Source organism: Stomoxys calcitrans, chromosome 5, assembly GCF_963082655.1.
Source record: "Stomoxys calcitrans chromosome 5, idStoCalc2.1, whole genome shotgun sequence".
Taxonomy (NCBI): Eukaryota; Metazoa; Arthropoda; class Insecta; order Diptera; family Muscidae; genus Stomoxys; species Stomoxys calcitrans.
The window spans coordinates 108732615-108757872 of record NC_081556.1 but is presented as its reverse complement, the minus strand read 5'-3'; the positions used below and the strand labels follow the sequence as shown (position 1 = coordinate 108757872).

The 25258-nt window shown below is 40.4% G+C and overlaps 3 protein-coding genes across 4 annotated transcripts in view; 1 reads left to right on the top strand and 2 right to left on the bottom strand.

Moving 5' to 3' along the window:
* Positions 1-25258, top strand: part of LOC106082749 (probable beta-hexosaminidase fdl) — a 367897-nt gene that overhangs the window by 122616 nt on the left and 220023 nt on the right. The window lies entirely within an intron of this gene.
* On the bottom strand, positions 1764-7618 carry LOC106082750 (nuclear factor NF-kappa-B p110 subunit). The gene is made up of 4 exons (XM_013245469.2): positions 7577-7618; positions 6869-7521; positions 2500-3283; positions 1764-2431 (listed from the first exon to the last, which is right to left on the bottom strand). Exons 2-4 carry the CDS (start codon positions 7430-7432, stop codon positions 1788-1790), a joined length of 1992 nt encoding a protein of 663 aa, XP_013100923.2. The 5' UTR covers positions 7433-7521; positions 7577-7618; the 3' UTR covers positions 1764-1787.
* On the bottom strand, positions 19986-24441 carry LOC106082752 (uncharacterized). The gene is made up of 3 exons (XM_013245471.2): positions 23866-24441; positions 20906-22100; positions 19986-20837 (listed from the first exon to the last, which is right to left on the bottom strand). The coding sequence occupies exons 1-3, from the start codon at positions 24439-24441 to the stop codon at positions 20110-20112; spliced, it is 2499 nt and encodes an 832-aa protein (XP_013100925.2). The 3' UTR covers positions 19986-20109.

The window sequence follows — 25258 nt, the reverse complement described above, 5'->3', positions numbered from 1 at the left end:
ACACTGGCGCTGCATTACTCATCCCAAGTGCTGCCAGCAAGTGACTTGAGGGCCTTGTTTCTACTTTTGACTTAATCGCAAATTGCTGTGGCATGTGGGGAGAATGTATAAGAACTGTCAAATGTAACGTCAAGTATTTTGGGACACTTGATGGTCGGAATTATTTCTCCATCGACCATCACAGTCAGCTCAGTATTCACCTCACGCGTATTTGTAGTGAACAATGTGGATGAAGATTTGGTGGCAGATATCTTCATAATTCTTGCAGCGCAATATGAGGCAAGTTCGATGATGTCAACAATGGGCGGGGGCCCTGATGCCATGATCGCACAATTGTCCGCATATGCTACGATTTCTATGCCGTCTGAGGGTATGGAATGGTGGATAAGTAGAGGTTGAACAGTGCCGGAGATATCACCCCACCTTGAGGAACTCCCTGTTTCACTCTACGGTGCTTCGACTTCTTATCCCTAAACTCCACAAATGACTGGCGACCACACAGATAATTCGCGACCCAGCGTTTCAAGCCTGGCTGAAGGGACGTGTTGGCGATGTCCTCAATTAATTTGGCATGGCTGAACGTCGAACGCCTTCGATAGGTCCAGTGCCACGAGGACCGTCCTATCACATGTCCTGGGCTGATTGAAGCCATGGCAAATGTGTGCGGTGATGTCATGCAAAGCTGTTGTTGTGCTATGCAGTCTTGGAAATCCATATTGATGCTCGGGGATAGGGAAATTCTCCTACGAGGCTCGGGAGGAGTAATGCCTCAAGCGTCTTTGCCAGTGGTGAGAGAAGGGAAATCGTTCTGTACGACTCCCCGAAACTTGGGTCCTTTCCAGGCTTCAGTAGCGAAATCACTCTGCCCATTTCCAGACATCGGGAACTATAAGAGTGTCCAAAGACAGGTTGAGGACAGTAGTAAGGTACTCAATTCCAGGATATGGATATCAAATAAAAGGTATTGCAAAGTAGAGTACAAATGCGACATAAAAATGTGTTCTTTGGTGTCTGAGGCGACCCGCCCCTCAATAGGACATATTTACCGATTGGGAAAAAACACTATGGGGCCTTCCCAACCCCAAATGCCCAACATCATAAAACGGGTCTGATGCATGAAAGGTCTTTGGGTGTTGACCCCAAATCTGGTAAACACATTTGGTTTAGAGTTTGGGACCTCAAATCGAGAGATCGGTTTATATGGCATCTATATCAGGTTATAGACCGATTCGAACCATACTTGGTACGGAACACCATAGGCAAAATTTCAGCCAAATCGGACAACAATTGCGGCTTGTAAGGGCTCAAGAAGTCAAATCGGGAGATCGGGGTATATATCAGGTTATAGACCGATTCGGATCGTAGTTGGCTCAGTTATTGGAAGTTATAGCACCAAACTATAACTATTCAGCCACATCGAACAAAAAATGCCGCTTTTAAGGGCTCAAGAAGGCAGATCAGTTTATGTGGGATCTATCACCGACTAGTGTAGGTCGGTTGGGATTTCAAGAAGTATTTGTGCAAAATTTCAAGCGACTAGCTTGAAATCCTTTGAAAGCTAGCGTGCTTTCAACAGACGGACGGACAGACAGACGGGCACACGGTCGGACATGGCTAGTTCGACTAGCCATGTCATGACGCTTAAGAATATGGGGTCTTATACGAATACTTCGAGGAGTTACAAACAGAATGACGAAATCAGTATGCCCCCATCCTGTGGTGGTGGTGGTGGGTATAATAAGTTCAAAATAAAAATTAAAAAATTATATTATCCTATACTTTTTTTGTCAATTTATTTTCAATAATTCGGACATGTTCTGGCATAAGTCCTCCAAATCCGGGGCTGTTTCTCCTGCATAGTTTTGTATGGTTAAATAGTTGGGTATGTACTCCTTCACCAGTGGTAGCATGTCTATTAAATTTCCTTTTGCAATCAAATGTATGACAGAATCGCCACTGCCCAAAATCTCATGCCGTGTTATGTCCATGTTGTGGGCTTGACAAAATTTCAGCATGGCTTCGAAGAGTGTCGTTAGCCCTGCCTTGACCGCCGAATGCACTATGGTATGGCCCAGATGGTCGTACACATTGAACATTTTGATGAACTTCTCTTGCACCTCCTCGGGATATTGGTGATAAATTTCTAGCAAATGTTCAAACTTTGAAATGCATTCCTTGTGAGCATTTTCAATGGCCAAATGTAAAGGTGTGCGTCCTTGCCAATCCTGTTGCTGAAGATCACATCCGATTCCCACCAAAGGCTTGATGGCATTGGCCTTATTGCGAATGCAGGCATAGTGCAACAGATTGTGGCGGAAACGGTTGCGAACTTTGAGTATCTCTTTAGGTGGGGTCGAATCCTTCATATGACGATAGAAGACCAATAGTGACTTTTCATCCATAATGGCCGCATGAAAGATGGTGTTGTCAACTGCAATTAAAATATTTAAGAAAATTGCCATAGAAAATGATTTGGCTGGCGTTCTTAATTGGACTTACATTTGTCGCATTCCTTGATGAGCGGAATTTCTTTAGTTCTTTTGAATTTTGTGAAATAGTCTTCAAGTTCTTGTAAAATAATGTGCAAAATATTTTTTGTGTCTGTTTTAGGCACTCTTTTCAAAGGCTTTGGATTTTTGTCTGCACCATTCATGCAGTCACGTGATACATAAACTGCAGAATCGCTAATCAAACAGTCAAATCCTAATTGTGCACAAATATTGGGATTATAATTTAAATCATGCATTTCACGAGGATTGATTGCAGCCATTGCGAGAGACTGTGCATCCTCCATATCCAACGTGGCAATTGTTTCATTATTGTCGACCACCAAACGTGGCCGTTTGCGCCACAAAGCATTTTCGCTACTATTTTGATACCAAAATTCTACCGCTTGACTTTTGTAGGTACTCTGGCCCACCACCACCTCCAAATGCACTTTGAATTCTTCGATATCAGGTACGTGGGGACCCGTGGGCAACTCGAATGTTATGGCTGCATTGCTAAATATTTTCTTGGGATTTACGGGTTGTGTATGCTCCCAGCTGATTGCTCCATTTATCGGGTCCAGATACACCATGTGTATATTGTAATCGTAGCCCGCATAGAGTTTCATGAGAAGTGTTACGACAAGACCACCGCCAACACTACCCTTGGTATTGCACAAATGATGAATGTTCAAGTCATCGCCATGAAAGATGTTATGCGAGTAGATAGTCTCCTTGTACAGACTGTAGCTGTTTTGATAGAAGTCCTTTTCGAAAATGGTGAAACCCAAGCACACCTAAAATCAAAGAAACTCAATAAGATTAGTTTGAAGAAAAATTCTATATATAAAAGATTTAATAGGACCCTTTTTTTTGAAAATTGTTGTCAATACAAAGTTTTTTGGAAAGTTGTGCAAAATGTTCTGCATGAATTGTTGAGTGTCAAGTCGAAGTTTCATACGATACATTTTTATACCCACCACCTTAGGATAGAGTCGTTTGGTCATTCCGTTTGCAACACATCGCAATATCGATTTCCGACCCTACAAGGTATATAGATTTCGGATCGTCATAAAATTCTAAGACAATTTAACGATGTCCATGTGTCTGTCCGTCTATTCGTCCGTTCGTCTAACCGTCCGTCTGTTGTAATCACTCTACTTCCTTGATATTGAGGTGAAATTTGGCAGAGATACGTTTTTTAGATGCACGCTGGTTAAGTTCTTGAACGAGCCAAATCGGACCATATTTAAATATAGCTGCTATATAGATCGATCTGCCGATAAAGGGCCTGAAGCCCATAAAAAATATATTTTGTTCGTCCGATTTCGCTGAAATGTGAAACAGTGAGTAGTTTTATGCCTCCCGACATCTGACCTAAATGACCTGAACCATTCAGGTCGGACTTTATTTAGAGATAGCTGCCATATAGACCGATCTGCCGCTATAGGGTCTGAAGTGCATAAAAGCTTTATTTATTATCCGATTTCGCTGAAATGTGAACCAGTGAGAAGTTTTATGCCTCCCGACATCCGACCCAATTATGGTTCAGATCGGACTATATTTAGATATAGCTGCAATATAGACCGATCTGCCGCTAAAAGGTCTGAACCCCATAAAAGCTTTATTTATTATCCGATTTCGCTGAAATTTGAAATGGTGAGTAGTTTTAGGCATGCCGACATCTGACCCAATTATGGTTCAGATCGGACTATATTTAGATATAGCTGCCATATAGACCGATCTGCCGCTAAAGGGTCTGAACCCCATAAAAGCTTTATTTATTATCCGATTTCGCTGAAATTTGAAATAGATAGACCGATCTGCCGATAAGGGGGTTTGAAGCCCATAAAACCTTTATTTTTTATCCGATTTCACTGAAATTTAAAATAGTGAGTTATTTGGAGCCTCCCGTATCCGACCTGAATTTGGTTCAGATCGGACTATATTTGGGTATAGCTGCCCTATGGACCGATTTCTAGATTTGGGACATTGAGTTGTGTTAGGCCCTTCGACATCCTTCTTCAATTTTGCCCAGATCGATCCAAATTTGAATATAGCTGCGATATAGACCGATCTCTCGATTCAGGGTCTTGGGCCCATAAAAGGGGCAATTATTGTCCAATTTAGCCGAAATTTGGGACAGTGAGATGAGTTAAGCCCTTCGATATCCTTCTTTAATTTGACTTAAATCCTTGGACATAGCTGCCATATAGACCGATCTCTAGATTTAAGGTCTTGGGCACATAAAAGGCGCATTTATTGTCCAATTTTGCCGAAGTTTGGGATATTGAGTTGTTTTGGAGCCTTAGACATTCTTCGTCAATTTGGTTCAAATCGGTCCAGATTTGGATATAGCTGCCATATAGACCGATCTCTCGATTTAAGCTTTTGGGCTCGTAAAAGGCGCATTTATTGTCCGATTTTGCCGAAGTTTGGGATATTGAGTTGTGTTGGAGCCTTAGACATTCTTCGTCAATTTGGTTCAAATCGGTCTAGATTTGGATATAGCTGCCATATAGACCGATCTCTCGATTTAAGCTTTTGGGCTCGTAAAAGTCGCATTTATTGTCCGATGTCGCCGAAATTTGGGACAATGGGTTGTGTTGGGGCCTTCAACATTCTTCGTCAATTTGGCACAAATCGGTCCAGATTTGGATATAGCTTCCATATAGACCGATCTCTCGATTAAGGCCTTGGGCCAATAAAAGGCGCATTTATTATCCGATTTCGCTGAAATTTGACACTGTGATTTGTGTTAGGCTCTTCGACATCCGTGTCGTATATGGTTCAGATCGGTCTATATTTGGATAATCAGATATGGCCCCCATATAAACCGATTCCCGGATTTGACTTCTTGAGTCCCTAGAAGCCTCAATTTTCATCCGAGTTGGCTGAAATTTAAAAAAAGACTTGAGTTATGACCTTCAACATCCATGCCAAGTATGATCTGAATCGGTCTATAAACAAATATAGCCCCCATATAAACCTATGCCCGGATTTGACTTTTTGAGCCCTTAGAAGCCTCCATTTTCATCCGATTTGGCTGAAATTTAGCACAAAGACTTGAGTTATGACTTTCCACATCCATGCCAAGTACGATCCGAATCGGTCTATAAACAAATATAGCCCCCATATAAACCGATCCCCGGATTTGACTTCTTGAGCCCCTAGAAGCCTCAATTTTCATCCGATTTTGCGGAAATTTGGATCAAAGACTACAGTTATGACTTTCAATATCCATGCCAAGTATGATCCGAATCGGTCTATAAACAAATATAGCCCCCATATAAACCTATCCCCAGATTTGACTTCTTGAACCCCTGGAACCTCAATTTTCATCCTAGTTGGCTGAAATTTTAAAAAAAGTCTTGGGTTATGACCTTCGATATAGCCCACATTTAAACCGATCGCCGGATCCCCTCGAAATATTCGTCTAAGAGGAACCGTCTGTCCGTCCATCCGTCTGACTGTCAATAGCTCGCTAACTTTCGAAGGAATAAAGGTAGGCGCTTGAAATTTCGCACAAATACTTCCTATTAGTCTAGGTCGGTTGGAAATGTAAATGGGCTGCCATATAAACCGATCTTGGGCCTTGACTTCTTGAACTTCTGGAGGACGCAATTTCTATTCGATTCGTCTGAAATTTTGCACGCTCCGTTTTGTCATGACTACCAACAACTGTGCTAAGTATGATTTCAATCGATCGATAACCTGATATGACTGTCATATAAAGCGATCTGGGATCTTGACTTCTTGAACCTCTAGACGGCACAATTATTATCCAATTTGGCTGAAATATTGCGTAATGTATTTTGTTTCGTCTAGCAACAAATATGCCAAGTATGGTCTAAATCGGTTTATAACCGGATATAGCTCCCATATAAACCGATCTCCCGATTATACTTCTTAAGCCTCTGGAAGGTGCCATTCTCATACGTTTTGGCTGGAATTGTGTACAACAACTTCTCCTATGACCTTCAACATGCGTGATCTGAATGAGTCCACAAACTGATACAGCTCCCATAAAAACCGATCACCCGATAGATAGTTCTTGAGCACCTATAGGACGCAATTCTTAGCCGATTTGGCTAAAATTGTGCACAAAGACTTCTACTATTCTTGAGCAACTATAGGACGCAATTCTTAGCCGATTTGGCTAAAATTTTGCACAAAGACTTCTGGTATGGTCTTCAATATTTAAACCAAGATTGGTTTTAAACGCTACATAAACGGATATGGCTCCAATAGCATGGCAATTTTTATCCATTATCCTTTGTTTGCCTTTATAGAGATATCGGGCAAAGAACTTGAAAAGTACGATCCATGGTGGAGGGTATATATAGGATTCTGCCCGGGGCCCTAATTCTGCTATTACTTACGTTCAAACCGCCACTCGATTTAAGACTTTCCTTGTTTCCCATGTTCACTTTTCCCATAAGTTTATCAAAACCCATTGGGAGTTGCAAATTTTCATAATGATTTTTCTTCTGGAGCAACGATTTTTCGTAATTCTCAAATTTGTTACCCGTTTTAAGGCGGACAATAACGTAATCCTGTAATTGCCAGGTTCTCTCGCATGGATCCAAGGGATTCTCATCCATTTTGGCGAATATAAAACCATAGCTTTCCTCTGTCTCTCCTTTTGGCATCAGCAAATGTGGTGAGAGTGAGTAGAGTTCATTGTTTGCATAACTGTGAAGTGAGCACAGCACATAGAAGTCGCGTTTATTCTGATAGTCGTCCAGATGGGCATTGGCTGGCAGTTGTAACTTAATGGTGGGTGAGCAACCACACTCCATTGAAGATTTAGTTTTTCCAACCTGAAGCGCTGTGCTCTGCGGTTGTTGTCCAATTAAAACACCATGAGTGTTTTCCAGTTCTTTCAGGTAGCGAAAATGAAAATTTTGCTTTGGTTGTATGGCAATACTTAAAGTATTGGCCATTGTTTGTTATTTTTTTGAAAGTGGTTTATTTTTCAAAATTCTGATGAAGCCGCACGCATACACCGTTCAACTGAAATAGACGAAAGCAACTGAATTCCAATTAGATGTTGCTCAGTTTTAAATGACTTGTTATCAACTATTTACTACATCGAGGGCTGTTCCCATGCAAACGTTGTAGCCAGACTAACATTCAATTCCAAAATTCAGCTGCAAACCCAATGAAATTCTCTCAAAATTGTATGCGTCCAAGAGAGCTTTGGGAAAAACCCCATTGCATGCGTCGTCTTTAGATAGTGCATGCATAACTAGCTTACTTGTGCATAGGGCACCGAGTTGCCAGTATTTAACCTGCCTTTTCCCCAAATTTTGAAACTTTTGTCCCCAAAAATCCCCGAACACAAGTGAATATCTTCTTGTATATAAAAATTAAATTGTGTTTTAATTGTCGGTTTGTTCCGTATAGACTCAAAAAAGGCTAAACCGATTACCTTGAAATTTTCACAGAATGTGAATGTGTGGAAGGATATCGGAGGGGGGGAGGAGCGGACCATCCCCCTTACCCCAAAAGTACCACCCAAAAATAAAAGTGCATCGACAGGACAAGATGGGACTCAAATGAAAGGTTTTCGGGAGTAGAGTATGAATTTCATAATGAAAATTGGTTCCAAATAACTAGGGGGCCGCCCCAAACCCAAAAACTCCCCCCAAAAAAAGGTTTATTAGGCGAGCATGACGATATGGTATTGAAATGAAAGGTAGTCGAGAGTAGATTACGAATATATTCAGCAAAAACTAATAGGCTTTATAATTTTTTGATATCCGAAGGGGGACGGAGCCTCCCCCATACCCCAAAAGTACTACCCAAAAATAAAAGTGCATCGACAGGACAAGATGGGACTCAAATGAAAGGTTTTCGGGAGTAGAGTATGAATTTCATAATGAAAATTGGTTCCAAATAACTAGGGGGCCGCCCCAAACCCAAAAAGTCCCCAAAATAGGTTTATTGGACGAGTATGACGATATGGTACTCAAATGAAAGTTATTCGGGAGTAGATTACGAATATAGTCGGGAAGAAGAATTAGACTTTATAATTTTCATACCCATCACCGAAGGATGGGGGTATATTCATTTTGTCATTCCGTTTGCAACACATCGAAATATCAATTTCCGACCCTATAAAGTATATATATTCTTGATCAGCGTAAAAATCTAAGACGATCTAGACATGTCCGTCCGTCTGTCCGTCTGTCTGTTGAAATCACGCTACAGCCTTTAAAAATTGAGATATTGAGCTGAAACTTTGCACAGATTCTTTTTTTGTCCATAAGCAGGTTAAGTTCGAAGATGGGCTATATCGGACTATATCTTGATATAGCCCCCATATAGACCGATCGGCCGATTTAGGGTCTTAGGACCATAAAAGCCACATTTATTATCCGATTTTGCTGAAATTTGGGACAGTGCGTTGTCTTAGGCCCTCCGACGTCCTCTGTGAATTTGGCTCAGATCGGTCCTGACTTAGATATAGCTGCCATATAGACCGATCCTCCGATTTAGGGTCTTAGGCCCATAAAACACGCATTTATTGTCCGATGTCGCCGAAATTTGGGACAGTGAGTGAAGTTAAGCCCCTTGACATACTTCTGCATTATCGCACTGTTCGGTCCAGATTTGTATATAGCTGCCATATAGACCGATCTCTCGGTTTTAGGTTTTGGGGCCATAAAAAACGCATTTATTGTCCGATGTTGCCGAAATATGGGACAAAGAGTTAAGTTAAGCCCCTCCACATATTTCTGCTATGGGATATCAGTTATGAGTTTTGCACCGGATTTTGACGAAAGGTGGTTTACATATATAGCCGAGGTGGTGGGTATCCAAAGTTCGGCCCGGCCGAACTTAACGCCTTTTTACTTGTTTGATATCCGAAAGGGGGCGAACCCTTCCCCTTACCCCAAAAGTACTACCCAAAAATAAAAGTGCATCGATCAGGACAATATGACAATACTCAAATGAAAGGCATTCAGGAGTAGAGTACGAATTTCTGGCTTTTAGGAATTAAGGCTTTATGATTTGTTGATATCGGAAGGTGGCGGACTCGCCCCCGTTACCCCCCAAAAAAACCTACCAAAATCAAAAGTGGACCGATAAGGATAATATAAATATCAAATAAAATTTATTGAAGAGTAGAATACGAATATGGCATTAAAAATTGTTCAATTACCCAGGAAGTCGCCCTAATCCCAAAACTTCTAAAAGCAGACAAATTAAATGTCCATATCAATATGGGGCTCAACTGAAAGGTATTCGGGAGTAGATTACGAATCTGGCATACAAAATCAGGTCGAAGTGTAGGGTATAAACCTCACCCCCCAAAAACGCCCCAAATGGGCATATGACCCATTATGACCATATGAGACTGTGTTTATTTGTTTGTTCCGTAGAATCAAAAACGGCTGAACCGATTTTCTTAAAATGTATTCGACATACCCATCAATATGGGACTCCAATGAAAAGTATTCCGCAGTAGATTACAAATACGGCATACAAAATTGGGCATAGTAATGGGAGGTCGCCCCATCTCCAAGTATCCCCAAATGGGCATATCAGTCGACCATGGCTATACGTGATATGACCCATCATGGCTATATGAGACTGTGTTTGTTTGTTTGTTCCGTAGGATCAAAACGATTTTCTTAAAATTTTCACAGTTTGTCTAGGTTTTTGTGTAAGGAAACAGGTTATATAATTTTTAAATATCGGATGGTGGCGGACCCTACCCCTTGCCCCAAAAATGCCACCCAAAACCAAAAATGGACTGATTGGCACAATATGGGCATCAAATGATAGATATAGGAGACGAGAAAGCGAATATCGTATTAAATTTTGGGTCAAAGTACCCAGCGGGCCGCCCCAAACCCCAAAACTCATCTAAACTATTTTCGACGTTCCCATCAATATGGGACTCAAATGAAAAGTATTTGTCAGTAGATTACAAATACGGCATAAAAAATTAGGTCATAGTAATGGGAGGTTGCTCCGTTCCCAAATACCCCCAAATAGGCATATCAGCCTACCATGGCTATACGTGATTCAAACGAAAGATATTTGGGAGAACATTACGAATATGACATTGAACTTTGCGTTCAAGTCTAGGTGGCGCTTTTCCTCCTTAAAATATGTGAAAAAGTGAAATGATCCATTATGTCAATATGGGACTCAATGAAAAGGGACCTCTTTTTACATGCATGGTCATGGCATGGTACCTCGCAAATGTCGGCAGCATTACCATTATCAAAGGATAATAGATAAGAATTGTTATGCTATTGGAGCTATCAGAAAATGGACCAATTGGGGCCGTACTTGCTTTGGCTTTTGAAGACCAAAGCAGAATTCCTTGTGCAAAACTTCAGCCAAATCGGATAAGAATAACGCCCTAAAGTCCTATAGAGGCCTTAAGAAATAAAATCGGGAAAGCTATATCTGATTGTAAACCGATTATGACCATACTTGGCACAATATTTGGAAGTCAAAAGAAACCAAATTTATGCAAATTTTCAGCCAAACAATTTTAAAATTGCGCCCTCTAGTGGCTCAAGAAGTGAAGATCCGAGATAGGATTATGTGGGACCTATATCCGGTAATGAACCGATTTTGGCTTTACTTGACATAGATGTTGGAAGTCAAAACAAAACACTTCATGTCAAATTTCATCCAAATCGTTTAATAATTGAGCCCTATAGCGGCTCAAGAAGTGAAGACCCGAGATCGGATGATATGGGAGGTATATCAGGTTATGAACCGGTTTACACCATGCTTGGCACTGTTTTTGATGGTCATACCAAAACACTTCATGTCAAATTTCAGCCAAATCGCATAATAATAGCGACCTCTGGCGGCTCAAGTAGTGAAGATCCGAGATCGGATAATATGGGAGCTAAATCAGGTTATGAACCAATTTGGATCATACTTGGCACAGTTATTGGAAGTCAAAACAAATCAATTCATGCAAATTTTCAGCCAAATTGTTAAATAATTGCGCCCTCTAGCGGCTCAAGAAGTCAAGATCTGAGATCGGTTTATATGGAAGCTATATCAGGTTATGAACCAATTTAGACCATACTTGGCACTGTTGTTGATGGTCATACCAAAACACTTCATGTCAAATTTCAGCCAAATCGTTTAATAATTGTGCCCTCTGGCGGCTCAAGAAGTCAAGACCCGAGATTGCTTTTTATGGGAGCTACATCAGGTTATGAACCAAACTTGGCACAGTTATTAGAAGTCAAAACAAACCGCTTCATTTCAAATTTCAGCCAAATCGCATAATAATTGCGCCCTCTAATGGCGAAAAAAGTCAACATCCGAGATTGGTTTATATGGAATTTATATAAGGTTATGAATCAATTGGATCGATACTTGGCACAGTTGCCAATTTACAATCCCAAACGAGTCTCACTAATAGAAAGTATTCGTGAAAATTTCAAGCGCCTATCTTTATTCCTTCAAAAGTTAGCTTTCTTTCGACAGACGAACGGACATCGACTAAATCGACTTTGAATGTCAAAATGATCAAGAATATATAGACTTTGTTGAGTTTCAGAGCAATATTTCGATGTGTTTCGAACGAAATGTCGAATTTAGTATACCACCATCCTATGTTATAGGCTATAAAAATAATAAAGATAAAAGAAAAAATTTTGAACCGAAATTTCCTACCCAAAAAATCCTCAATTTTTTTACGAATCCTAATTAAATCCCTAAGTCAAAAATTTAGTCTCCATTTTCGAAAATAAATCCCCATATTGGGGAGAAATCCCCAATACTGGCAACACTGCTAGGGCAATTCCCGCCATAAGCTCTCATTCTCACTCTTTCTCTCATTTGCACTCTCGCTCTCACTTTTTCTGTGTATTTCTCTCCTATCACCCAGCGGCAAAATGCATGACCTATAAGGCCTTATATGAGGCCTTATTAGTGGTGCTGGAGGCCTTCTGTTCACGTTCCTTCCTTGTTTCCATTTAATATTGCGTGGCCTTCCTTGTAATTTTTTTTATCAAGGCCTTAAGAAAACATTTCTAAAAAAGCAGTTACTCACATATGATTAAAACAGACCAAGTCACAGAGTGACCACCCCTTCTCCCAAAACAGCCCCAAAAGCGGTCATATTTGCCGACTATGGAAATATGGGGCTCAAATGAATGGTACTTCGGGAGTGGACCACTAATTTGATATCTGCACCCTTTTATTGTGCCAGCATGCCCTAGTGCCAAGCCAAGGGGCAAACAGCGACCGCCATGGTGGACCTCAGAGCTGGTTGGTCTAAGGAAGGACTGCAGAAAACTCTTCAACAGAGCAAACACCACAAGAGCACCACACGATTGGCACATCTATAAAGCTGAGCTAAGGTGGTAAAGGGCAAGCTGCGAAAGGCTCAGAACAAATCCGAGGTAGAATTCTGCAGCTCCGTGGAGGATACATCTGAGGCCTTTAGGCTAAGGAAAATTCTGTCCTCAAGACCTATAACGGTGGGGTATATTCAGAAGTCAGAGAATGGATGTACAAAGGCTAGTGAGGAAACACTAGAACTACTCGTTGATACACATTTCCTGGGAAATTCTCCAACGGACAACGTGGCGCCAGAAAAGGTTGTCATTGGTAAGCTTTCATCGGAGGTTATTTAATTAAATTATGTCTGAGTCGAAAATCCTTTGTGCGTTAAAAATTTTCGCCAGGCCCTGATGATATATCACCGGTCGAATTACAAGCTATGTCTCATAGACTGGTTCCTTGGCTAAGGGAAATATACTGTGCTTGTATCAGAATGTCATATATACCTGTGGGATGGAGGGACACGAAGGTCATCTTATTTCGAAAGCAGGAAAACCCTACCACACGAAGGCAAAAGATTCTCGTCCTATTAATCTGTCATCCTTTATGCTGAAGACTCTTGAGAGGTTGATAGTAAAGGCAAATCCACTGAAATAGCACTTCACGACCTACATAAAGGGTTATCTCGCTGTCAAGGAATATGTAATGGTAGCATTTCTTGGCATTGAAGGTGCTTTCAATAATGTAAAACCAATGTCAATCATGAAGGAGTTGGAGTTTCTAGGAATTAACTCTACCGTAAGAAAGTTGATCAATAACTTACTTACTAAACGATGCATTACGGCAGGCTTGGGATCTATGGATCTAAAAAGATGGGTCAGCAGAGGAACACCTCCAGGAGGTGTACTGTCTCCTCTACCTTGTTTGTTTCTGGAGGAAAAATGCGTAAAAGTGGTCGCGTATGCTGATGACGTGGCAACTGCGCTTAGGGGAAAGTTTCCCAGCACTCTAAGAGATACACTTCAGGAAGCGCAGTGGGCTACCGAAAGTGGTCTAGACTTAAATCTGTGCAAGGAATAGTAGTTATTTCCAGCAGGAGATACAAGTTGCCTACAGTGCCAGTTCCATTAACAGAAAGCGCAAAATACCTGGGTGTTTTACTGGACAGGAAATTGAACTTCAAATCCAACATTTTGGAAAGGGCAAGTAAGGCCACTCTTGCCCTATACACCTGCAAGAGAGCCATTGGCATAAGTTGGGAATTTAGGCCCCGTGTCATGCATTGGGTTTATACTGCAGTTGTCAGACCTATAATGCTATATGGTGTTGTGGTCTGGTGTACGGCGCTTCAAAAATCCACCTACTTTTCAATACTTAATCGGATACAAAGGATGGCTTGTTTGTCCATCATAGCCGCACTGAGGACGACACCATCTGATGCACTGAATTTATTGCTACATCTTATGTCTCTGTTGATTGTGGATAGACAAATTGCAGCGAACACTGCGGTGAGGTTAAGGGTTAAGTGCTTTCTCATTGGTCATGTGGCGGCTACGGACACTGTGTTGTCCTTCATACAATATCCGATGTATCACAGGCTTTTTGATAACAATTACAATACCACTATTCCTGTTAGAACCGATTGGAATTACGATATCCCTGGTAAAAGAAGTTACATAGACTTCTATACGGATGGTTCCAAACTAAACGACCAGTTGGGCTTTGGGGTGTACTCTAAAGATCTAGAACTGGTCATATCGAACAGATTACCCGACCACTGCATTTTGTATCAAGCAGAGATCCTTGCCATTACGGAAGTGGTGGAGTGGCTAAGATCATTACGAACGATGATTGGCAAAAATATCTTCTCCGACAGCCAGGCAGCCATTAAATCCATGGAGAACGTATTTCTGAACACAAATACCGCCCTCGACTATTGCAAATCTCCCAACGAGATGGCTGAACAGTTCAAAATTCACCTGTTTTGGGTGCCGGCCTCAGAGATATCTCAGGGTATTACAAAGCGGACGAGCTTACGAGACTATGAACCACCCTATACATTCCATCCATCTATGGATATGCCTTTAGTGGCATGTAAGCTAAGTTTTCAGGACCTGGCCCGAAGGACAACGAATGATAGATGGTTGGACGGACAAGAGGGGGCTGTGAGCATTCCAAAACTATGTGGCCTAATCTAGACTTGAAGAGATCTACTGCTTTGCTGTCATTGGCTAGAACAGACGTCACAGTCATTGTGTCCGTCATTACAGGTCACTTTCTAAACGAAAAACATGCTGACAGACTGAATGTTGCCAGCAACGACTTTTGCAGAAGCTGTGAGGACATCGATGAAGAAGAGACTATAGAACACCTTCTGTGTGTATGTCCCGCACTAGCAGTCAGAAGGAGTTCCACTTTTGGTTCTCATTTCTTTGAGAACCTGTCTGATATAGCGGATGTGAACATTCGCAATTTTTTCGGCTTTTTAAAGCGAACTAACTTTCGAAGGAGTAAAGCTATCCGCTTGAAATTTTGCACAAATATGGGAATGTAAATGGGCCATATCGGTCCATGTTTTCATATAGCTGCCATATAAACCGATCTGCGATCTTGAATTCTCTGTGCCTATTGTGGTTTAAATCGGTCCATAACCTGATATAGCTGTCATATAAACCGATCTGGGATCTTGACTTCTTTACCCACTAGAGGGCGCAGTTTTATCCGATTTGGCTGAAATTTTGCGTTAGGTGGTTTGTTATGACTTCCAACAAAATTCAAATCGGTCCATAAGCTGATATAGCTGCCATATAAACCGATCTTCAATCTGGACTTTGCGTGTGGTGGTTTGTTATGGCTTCCAACAAAATTCAAATCGGTCTATAAACTGATATAGCTGCCATATAAACCGATCTTCAGTCTGGACTTTGCGTGTGGTGGATTGTTATGACTTCCAACAAAATTCAAATCGGTCTATAAACTGATATATGTAGCTGCCATATAAACCGATCTTCAATCTGGACTTCTTTACGCACTAGAGGGCGCAATTGTTATCCGATTTGCATGAGGTGTTTTGTTATGACTTTCGACAACTGTGCCAAATATGGTTCAGTTCGGTCTGTAACCTTATATAGCTGCCCTATAAACCGATCTGGGATCTTGACTCCATGAGCCACTCGAGGGACAAATCTTATCCGATTTGACTGAAATTTTTGCATGCAGTGTTTTATTATGACTTCCAACAACTGTGCTAAGTATGCTTTAAATCACTCCATAAACTGATATAGCTGCCATAGAAACCGATCTTGTATCTTGAATTCTTGAGCAAATAGAGGGCGCAATTCTTATCCGATTTAGCTGAAGTTTTGGATGAGATGTTTTGTTATGGCTTTCACCATTTGTGCCAAATATGGTGCAAATCGGTCTATAACCTGATATAGCTACCACATAAACCGATCTGACGTTTTGACTTATTGAGCCTCCAGAGGGCGCAGTTATTATCCGATTTGGCAACGGCTTCTCCCATGACCTTCAACATACGTGTCAAATATGGTCTGAATCGTTCTACCAGACCATATACAGCTCCCATATAAACCGATCTCTCTATTTTACTTCTTGAGTTCCTAAAGGTCTTATAAAAGGAACGCATTGCTCTTTATGGCATTAAACAGGCCTGATAATGAGAAAGCCTCTTATATTTTGCCACTGGGCTATTGTTCAGTGTAATATTTCAAGCTCATATGCTCATGTTCTTGTACACTTACACAAAAATGTGTAATAGCCTATGTATATTTGCCCGCCAATGGTTTAAAGCATTGAGGCAAAAATCGTTAGCATGATCTCCCATGCGGCTGTTTCTGTGTATGCATATCAGGGATGGAAAAGTTGAAACTTTAGTACTTTTTCCAACCAAAGGGTACCGTGGTACCCCGTGACCGATTTAGTACCCTTTTTATTCACTTAGAATTTTTTTAAGTATTCGTATGTTTTCGAGTATTTATTTTGTGTTAACTGACAGGTAGTTCTTTATTTAGGAAATTCATCACGCTAAAATGGGGATATTCGCTTGTTAGTCATTCTATCGATTCTATGTCCGCCCAACTGCTGCAATTGCTGTATGCTGGTCGTTTGGGATACACAAAAAAAAATCCTTATGCACGAGCCGCCTTATATGACTTATTGGGATTCTAGAAGCCTTTGGGATTGGGAAAGGTCTCTGACACTTGACACCCGATTTCAGCATGAGAATCGTGTTCTTTTCCCGAATTCCTTTCTTTTAGGTCCCATAATGGTATTTTAGTCGGTTTGTAGGGTTTTAAGTTTGGGGCGTTCCCCCTAGGTACTTGCCTCAAAATTTGAATATCTGATATCCATTTTTAGGTTACAATCAAAAATTCAAATAAACCGGTTCACCCATAGCTGCTATGTAATTCGCAAGTATAGAACAAGATTGGGACCTTTCGTCTTCGGATACGGTTGTATACAAGAGGCCATTGTACAGTGTAATCAGAAATCGATAAGGCAGCGTTTTTCCAGAAGTAAAGTTTGATTTCTGCACTCGGTCGAAAAAGTACCTTTTCAGTACTATTTAAAATGTTGTATTTTCCATCTCTGATGCCGTCATAGGTAAATTCCCTCATTAACTCTCTTCAACGTTGCAGGGCTGCCAGATTGGTTTGGTGAAAAATCTGTACTTTTATAGAAAAAGTGGGCATTTTTGGCACTTCAATTTTGAAAATCGGAAAAAAAAATGGATTTTTTCAAGTATGACGTAGAGTATATTGAAAAAAAAAATCACAAAAATTCCGGCTTCCAGGGGCTCAAGAAGTCAAAACGTGCGACCGGTTTATATGGGAGCTATATCAGGTTATAGAACGATTTCGACCGTACCTGGTACACTTGTTGGAAGTTATTGGGTTGTCCAAAAAGTAATTGCAGATTTTTTAAAAGAAAGTAAATATATTTTTAATAAAACTTAGAATGAACTTTAATCAACTATACTTTTTTTACACTTTTTTTCTAAAGCAAGCTAAAAGTAACAGGTGATAACTGACAGAAGAAAGAATGCAATTACAGAGTCACAAGCTGTGAAAAAATTTGTCAACGCCGACTATATGAAAAATCCGCAATTACTTTTTGAGCAACACAATATAACAGAACAGTATGTGGAAAATTTCAGCCAAATCGGACAAAAATTGCGGCTTACAGGGGCTCAGGTAGTCAAATCGGTCGATCGGTTTATATGGGAGCTATATCAGGTTATAGACCGATTTGGACCTTACTTGGCACGCTCCTTGGAAATTATAACAGAACATTATGTGCAAAATTTCAGCCAAATCGGACAAAAATTGGAGCTCAAAAAGTCGAATCGGACGATCGGTTGATAAGTGACCTATATCAGGTTATAGACCTATTAGGACCGTACTGTTGGAAGTCATAACAAAAGACTACATGCAAAATTTTAGCCAAATCGGACAAAAATTGCGGCTTGTATCGGCTCAAGAAGTCAAATCGATAGATCGGTTTATGTGGAAGTTATATCAGGTTATAGACCGATTCGGACCATACTTATCACAGTTATTGGAAGTCATAACAAAACACCACATGCAAAATTTCAGCCAAATCGGACAAAACTTGCGGCTTGTAAGTGCTAAAGAATCAAATCGGGCGATCGGTTTATATGGGAGCTATCAGGTTATAGACCGATTCGAAACATACTTGGCACAGTTGTTCAAGGCTTCCAGGGGCTCAAGAAGTCAAATCAGGAGATCGGTTTATATCCAAATCTAAACCGATATGGCCCATTTGCAATCCCCAACGACCTACAGCAATACTAAGTATCTGTGCAAAATTTTAAGCGGCTATCTCTACGCATTCTACCACTAACGTGATTTCGATAGACGAGCGGACATGGCTGGTTCGACTCAGACTGTCGAGACGATCCAGAATATATATACTTTATATGTGGTCCTAGATCAATATTTCGAGGTGCTACAAACGGAATGACTAGATTAGTATGGTGGTGGGCATAAAAATGCAATTTATTTTTGGACAAACATATTTTCTATTGACAGCCAAACCGACTAAGGACGTGTGTCACTTGAAGGCACGGATATACAACTTTATGTTTTGCGTATAAAAATTAAAAACAAAAATTAATTTTTAAAATTTTTAATAAAATCTGCATTTTAGAGTAAAAATCCGAAAATCACCACTTTGCTTTTTTTTTTGAAGCTACATATTGGCAAAAAATCGGCAAATATGGCATCCCAGCTCTCACCCATCCTCTCACTCTCACTTTTTCTCTTTATGTCTATTTCTTTCCCATTTATTGCTTAGTGTTTAAAGTATTGAGGCAAAATCTGTTAGCACGATCCCCCATGCGACTGTTACTTTGTATGCATATCTTGTTATTGTTCCAAACGTAGGTAAATTCCCTCATAAACACTCTTCATGTTTGAACTTTTATGTCTTATTTACAGTTCATCTGTTGAGTTTTGTAAGTGTGGTGGAAGGGAAGTTACCCACCACTATGAATATAACAGGTGGTGTGACAAGTCGGTTGGATAAGAAATAAAAACAATTTTTTCATCAAACTTTTACTATATTCACCATATGATGAAAATTGCGACTTCCGGGGGCTTGAGAAGTCAAATAGTAAGATAGGTTTATATGGGAGCTATAAAAGGAGCTATATAGAACGATTTGGGCCGTATTTGGCACACTTGTTGGAGTTTATAACAGAATGGTATGTGCAAAATTTCAGCCACATCGGATGAAAATTGCAACTTCCAGGGGCTCAAGAAGTCAAATCGGGACATCGGTTTATGTGGGAGCTAAAACCGATTTGGACCGTTCTTGGCATAGTAGTTAGAAGTCACAATAGGACACTACATGCAAAATTCCAAATGCCAAATCGGACAAAAATTGCGGCTTGCAGGGACTCAAGAAGTCAAATCGGAAGATCGATTTATATGGGAGCAATATCCAAATCTGAACCGATATGGCCCATTTGAAATCCCCAAAGACCTACATCAATATAAAATATCTGTGCAAAATATCAAGCGCTATCGTGATGTGGACAGACGGATGGACGGACGGACATGGCTAGTTCGACTCAGAATGTCGAGACGATCAAGAATATATATATTTAGTGGGGTCTTAGATCAATATTAATAGGTGTAACAAACGGAATGACTTGAATAGGATATCCCCATCCAATAGAGTTGGGTATAAAATAGTACTATAGAATACAGAATTTTAAGATAAATAAAAATGTTTTAAAAATTTTAGAATAAGAATAAGCGGCGTATAGGGTGAATTTTTTTTCTCTACTTTTTATGCCACATTATTCTGAATTCGTTTTCAATGATTCCAGTTTTTCGCTTAGCTGCTCTATTTTACTTGCTTCGTCATCTTTCAGTCCCTCTGGTGTCAAGGCTTTCTTCATTTCCATAGTTAAATCCTGTAGATCTAAGACAGTGTTGCCGGCATAATTTTCCAATTCCAAATACCGGGGAATGTATTTGCGGACCAACGGAATCCAATCTAACAAATTTTGCTCTGCTATCAAATGGACCACAGATTTTCCAGTGCCCAGAACTTCATAGCGGGCAATGTCCACAACATTGTGGTGGCCAAATGTCAACATAGTCTCAAAAAGATCAAAATTATTTGCCCTAACCGCTGCATGAAGTACGGTGCGACCATAATTATCATGGACTTGGAACATTTTTATCATCGTCCTTAGCACATCCTCAGAATACTTTGTGTAATTCTCCTTCTTCATTAGAAGCTGCAACTGCGAAATGCATTCAGTGTGACCATACTCCAGGGCCAAATGAAGAGGTGTGCGACCTTCTACATCTTGTTCGTGTAGACCAAATCCCATGCCCACTAAGGGTTTTATAGCATTTGCTCTGTTACGAAAGCAGGCGCGATGTAATAGATTCTGTTGGATCTTGTTATGGACCCTGAGAACGAGTTCTTTATTTGTGGTGGAATCTTTCGTTTTCCTACAGACAGCCAAAAGCAATTCCTCATTCGTAATGATTTCATCCAAGATGTTGTTATCAGCTGCAAAAATGCATACATTTTTTGATTAGAAAGAACTAAAAGGAGTTAAAATTTCAATTATAACTTACATCCCATGGTTTCCAGCTCTTTCAGTTTCTTTGTTGCCACGTCAATATCACGCTTTTGTTGGGGTTTCTTAACCGGTTCTGGAGATGTCGGTTTTTCAGCAGAAATGCCATCGCGTGAGACGTAGACAGTTTCTTCAATTTGTTCATTGTCGCTGATGCCATCAGTTTCAAATTCATTCCCAGACGATTTCCAGTAATCGGAAATCGAATATCCTTTGCCCCATCCTTGCTCCACATGCTGATTATTATAATTTGCATTCGTAGGTCCCGATGCAAAGCATTGATTCGTTGCAATGCTATCCAAAAAGCACCTAGCTTGGTTGGTGTCCATTTCAGTTGGTTGCTGTGTATAGTTGTTGGTGTTGGCGTTTGTGGATGAATGAATTTCGTTGGGATTAACGACCCATATGGGTGGCAAATTTGTTTCTAAAAGTGCTGCATGTAGATTTCCTGTGGTGTTTTCCATATGCAACGCTTCTCCATCATTTGCATTGCTATAACTGCTGCTCACAGCTTCATTATTTGTTTGACTAGTTTGATAACTACTGCCGTTGGCTTGATCTGCGATGGGGTAAGTCTGGTTAGAATACTCATAGCATGGTTGAGAAGTTACGTTGGGTACATTCGCATTATAGTTGCTGCCTAGATTCTCTGCAGGGCCACTGACAACGGATACCGCAGCTTCAGAAGTTGCTTGACTAACTTGGTTGTTGGCTTCAGCAGCATTACGAGGAATTTTGCGTTGCGGTTCTTCCCCGGCAGCATCATTATTCCGATATTTGAATCCTACCGCATTACTTTTGTACGTACTTTGATCAACTTGAACCTGCAGCATAACTTTGATTTCGTTAGCCCCTGACATCCAGTTTCTTAGTTCTCTCCCATCGGGCGAATCAAAAGAATATGCGACATTTTTAACAATGTCCTTTTTCTGTATGGCAATTTCCTTTTCCCAAACGATTTGGTTTTTTTTCTCGTTCCAGTACCACATATGCACATTGTAATTGTGTGCGCCATGGCCATTCATCAGAAATGTTACATCTAAACCGCCGCTTAGACCGCCCGTTGTATTGCACAGCTTGATGATTTTCAAATCATCACCATAATAAATGTTATCGGAGTATATAGTCTTGTGAGTTAGTTTATAGGTTGATAAGTTGTTGGTTTTTTCGAAAATCGTAAAACCCAAGCAAACCTACAAGAGAAAACATAACCAAAAATAAAACCATAAAAAATACCAAATGTAACAAAATAAAATTTTGATTAAACCATTGGGGACGAATGGGACATATATGTCCAATTTGTATACCCTACACCACCACTGTAGTAGAGGGTTTGTTTGCAGCGCCATAGGATCATAGGGGGTATACTAAATTCGTCATTCTGTTTGTAACTCCTTGAAATATTCGTCTAAGATCCCATAAGTTATATATATTCTTTATCGTCATGACATTTTAAGTCGATCTAGCCATGTCCGTTCGTCTGTCCGTCCGTCTGTCTGTCGAAAGCACGCTAACTTTCGAAGAAGTAAAGCTACCCGCTGGAAATTTTGCACAAATACTTCTTATTAGTGTAGGTCAGTTGGGATTGTAAATGGATCATATCGGTCTATATTTTGATATAGCTGCCATATAAACCGATCTGGGATTTTGACTTCTTGAGCCACTAGAGGACGCAATTCTAATCCGATTTGGCTGAAATTTTGCATGATGTGTTTTGTTATGAGTATTGAGTATGGTTCAAATCGGTCCATAACCTGATGTAGCTGTCATATAAACCGATCTGGGGTCTTGACTTCTTGAGTCTTGACTCTATAGGGCGCAATTCCTATCCGATTTGGCTGAAATTTTGCATGATGTGTTTTGTTATGATTTCCAACAACTATATTGAGTATGATTCAAATCGGTCCATAACCTGATATAGCTGCCATATAAACGGATCTGGGGTCTTGACTTCTTGAGTCTTGACTCTATAGGGCGCAATTCCTATCCGATTTGGCTGAAATTTTGCATGATGTTGAGTATGGTTTAAATCGGCCCATAATCTGATATAGCTGCCATATAAACCGATCTTGAATGTAGACAGCTTTATCCACTAGAGGGCGCAATTCCTATGCGATTTGGCTGAAATTTTGCACGAGTTGTTTTATTATGACTTCCAACAACTGTGCCAAATATGATTCAAATCGGTCTTTAACCTGATATAGCTGCCCTATGGGCCGATCTAGGATTTTGTCTTCTTGAGCCTCAAGAAGGCCTAGTTATTATCCGATTTGGATGAAATTGTGTACAACGGCTTCTTCCATGACCTCCAACCTACGTGTCAAATATGGTCTGAATCGGTCTTTAGCCTGATACGGCTCCCCTATAAACCGATCTCCCTATTTTACTTCTTGACCCTCTAAAAGGCCCAATTGTTATTCGATTTGGCTGAAATTTTACACATAGACTTCCAGTGTGGTCCCCAACATTCAACTCAATTAGCAAAGCAATTTTTTTCTTTTATCCATCGTTTATCTAAGAAGAGATACCGGGAAAGATAAGATATAAGATTCGGTCCGGCGGAACTTAGCACGCTTTTACTTGTTTTAAAGTGGCTTGTTTTTTCGGAGAATGCCTCGTATGTCACTAGAATTAAGGGTTCTGATTGATTACAGTAAAGAAATCGCCAGACATGCAGGCGGAATGGACTAGCTGAGGAGAAATAAGGTCTGCCACTACAACACACAATGCAAACGAACAGCTAGCAGGTAGGGTGACGAACATGGTTAGTATGAGCCTGTGTGAGAGTGAGTGGAATATCACCCCAAACTTGATGCAACTCCTATATAAACCGAACTCCTTCGTCGATGAAGTCCTTTAAATAACTTGTCAGATGCGATTCATGGTTATGAACTTTTACTTGTTTTGTGGTGTGCCATTCAAAAAGTTAATGCTTCCTTAACTTTTCCCGTAACTTACATTTAAAACGCCACTAATTTTAAGGCTTTCCGGGTCATTAATGTCCAATTTTCCTTTAAGTTCATCAAAATCCAATGGGAGTTGCAAACTTTGATAATGATTTTGCTTCTGCCGCAACGATTTTTTGTAGTTCTCAAATTGTTTAACAATTTTAAGACGGAAAATAACGTAACTCTTTAATTGCCATGTTCTCTCGCATGGATCCGAGGGATTCTCTTCCATTTTGACGAATATGAATTCATGGATTTTCTCTGTCTGTCCCTTTTTAATCAGCAAATGGGGCGAGAGTGAGTGGGGTTCATTATTAAAATAACTGTGAAGTGAGCACAGCACATAGAAGTCGCGTTTATTTCGATTATCGTCCAGATAGGCATTGGCTGGCAGTTGTAACTTAATGGTGGGTGAGGGATCACACTCCTCTGAAGATTTGGTTGTTCCACGCTGATGCCCCGAACTCAGTGGTTTTTGTCCAATTAAAACACCATGAGAGTCTTTCAGTTCACGCAGGTAGCGAAAATGAAAATTTTGCTTTGGTTGTATGGTAATTCTTAAGGTGTTGCTTAAATTCTGTTCCATTCTACGCTGGTGAACTAAAGAACAATTCTGATGTAGCCGGCTTACGCAGTACCGTTTAATTCAAATACTATAAAACAACTGAAGTTAACAAGTTTAACTTTTCATTTGCCGTGTTATTTCTGTGTTATCTGCACTTTATTAGTCGAGGGCAGTTCCCGTGCTAACGTTGTTATCAGATTGGCATTCAATTCTACAATTCGGCTGTTCAAATCGGCTCCTGTACGAGTATTGAAAGTGTTCGCCATGTGTCAATCCCATTGTATGCGTCATCTACAAACAACTTGTTAACCGGGCAATTCCCGGCGCTCTCTGATATAACTTTTTATGCCCATCACCGTAGGATAGGCGGTATATTCATTTAGTGATTCCGTGTGCAACACATCGAAATATCAATTTTCGAACCTACAAAGTATATTTATTTCGGATTGTCCTACAATTCTAAGACGATTTAACCATGTCCGTGTGTCAGTCCGTCCATCTGTCCGTCCGTCTGTTGTGGTCACTCTAGAGCCTTAAAAAATAGAGATATTGAGCCGAAATGTGGCACAGATACGTCTTTTTGCTTTATTTCTTAACCGATTTCGCTAAAATTTTAAACAGTGAGTTATTTTTAGCCTTCTGACACTCAACCTGAATGTGGTTCAGATCGGAGTATATTTAGATATAGCTGCCATATAGATCGATCTCTCGATAAAGGGTCTGAAGGCCATACAAGCTTTATTTTTTTTTACCGATTTCGCTGAAATTTAAATCGGTGGGTTATTTTAAGCCTCCTGATATCTGTCCTAAGTGTGGTATAGATCGGTCCATATTTAGA

Excerpts from the sequence above, each read along its gene's own strand:
- LOC106082750 (XM_013245469.2), bottom strand. The coding sequence starts at position 7,432 with ATGGCCAATACTTTAAGTATTGCCATACAACCAAAGCAAAATTTTCAT. Across the intron at positions 3,284-6,868 it reads AATCGAGTGGCGGTTTGAAC|GTGTGCTTGGGTTTCACCAT; the intron begins GTAAGTAATAGC and ends CTTTGATTTTAG. Across the intron at positions 2,432-2,499 it reads CATCAAGGAATGCGACAAAT|TTGACAACACCATCTTTCAT; the intron begins GTAAGTCCAATT and ends TTTTAATTGCAG.
- LOC106082752 (XM_013245471.2), bottom strand. The coding sequence starts at position 24,441 with ATGGAACAGAATTTAAGCAACACCTTAAGAATTACCATACAACCAAAG. Across the intron at positions 22,101-23,865 it reads AAATTAGTGGCGTTTTAAAT|GTTTGCTTGGGTTTTACGAT; the intron begins GTAAGTTACGGG and ends TTTCTCTTGTAG. Across the intron at positions 20,838-20,905 it reads AGAGCTGGAAACCATGGGAT|CTGATAACAACATCTTGGAT; the intron begins GTAAGTTATAAT and ends GCATTTTTGCAG.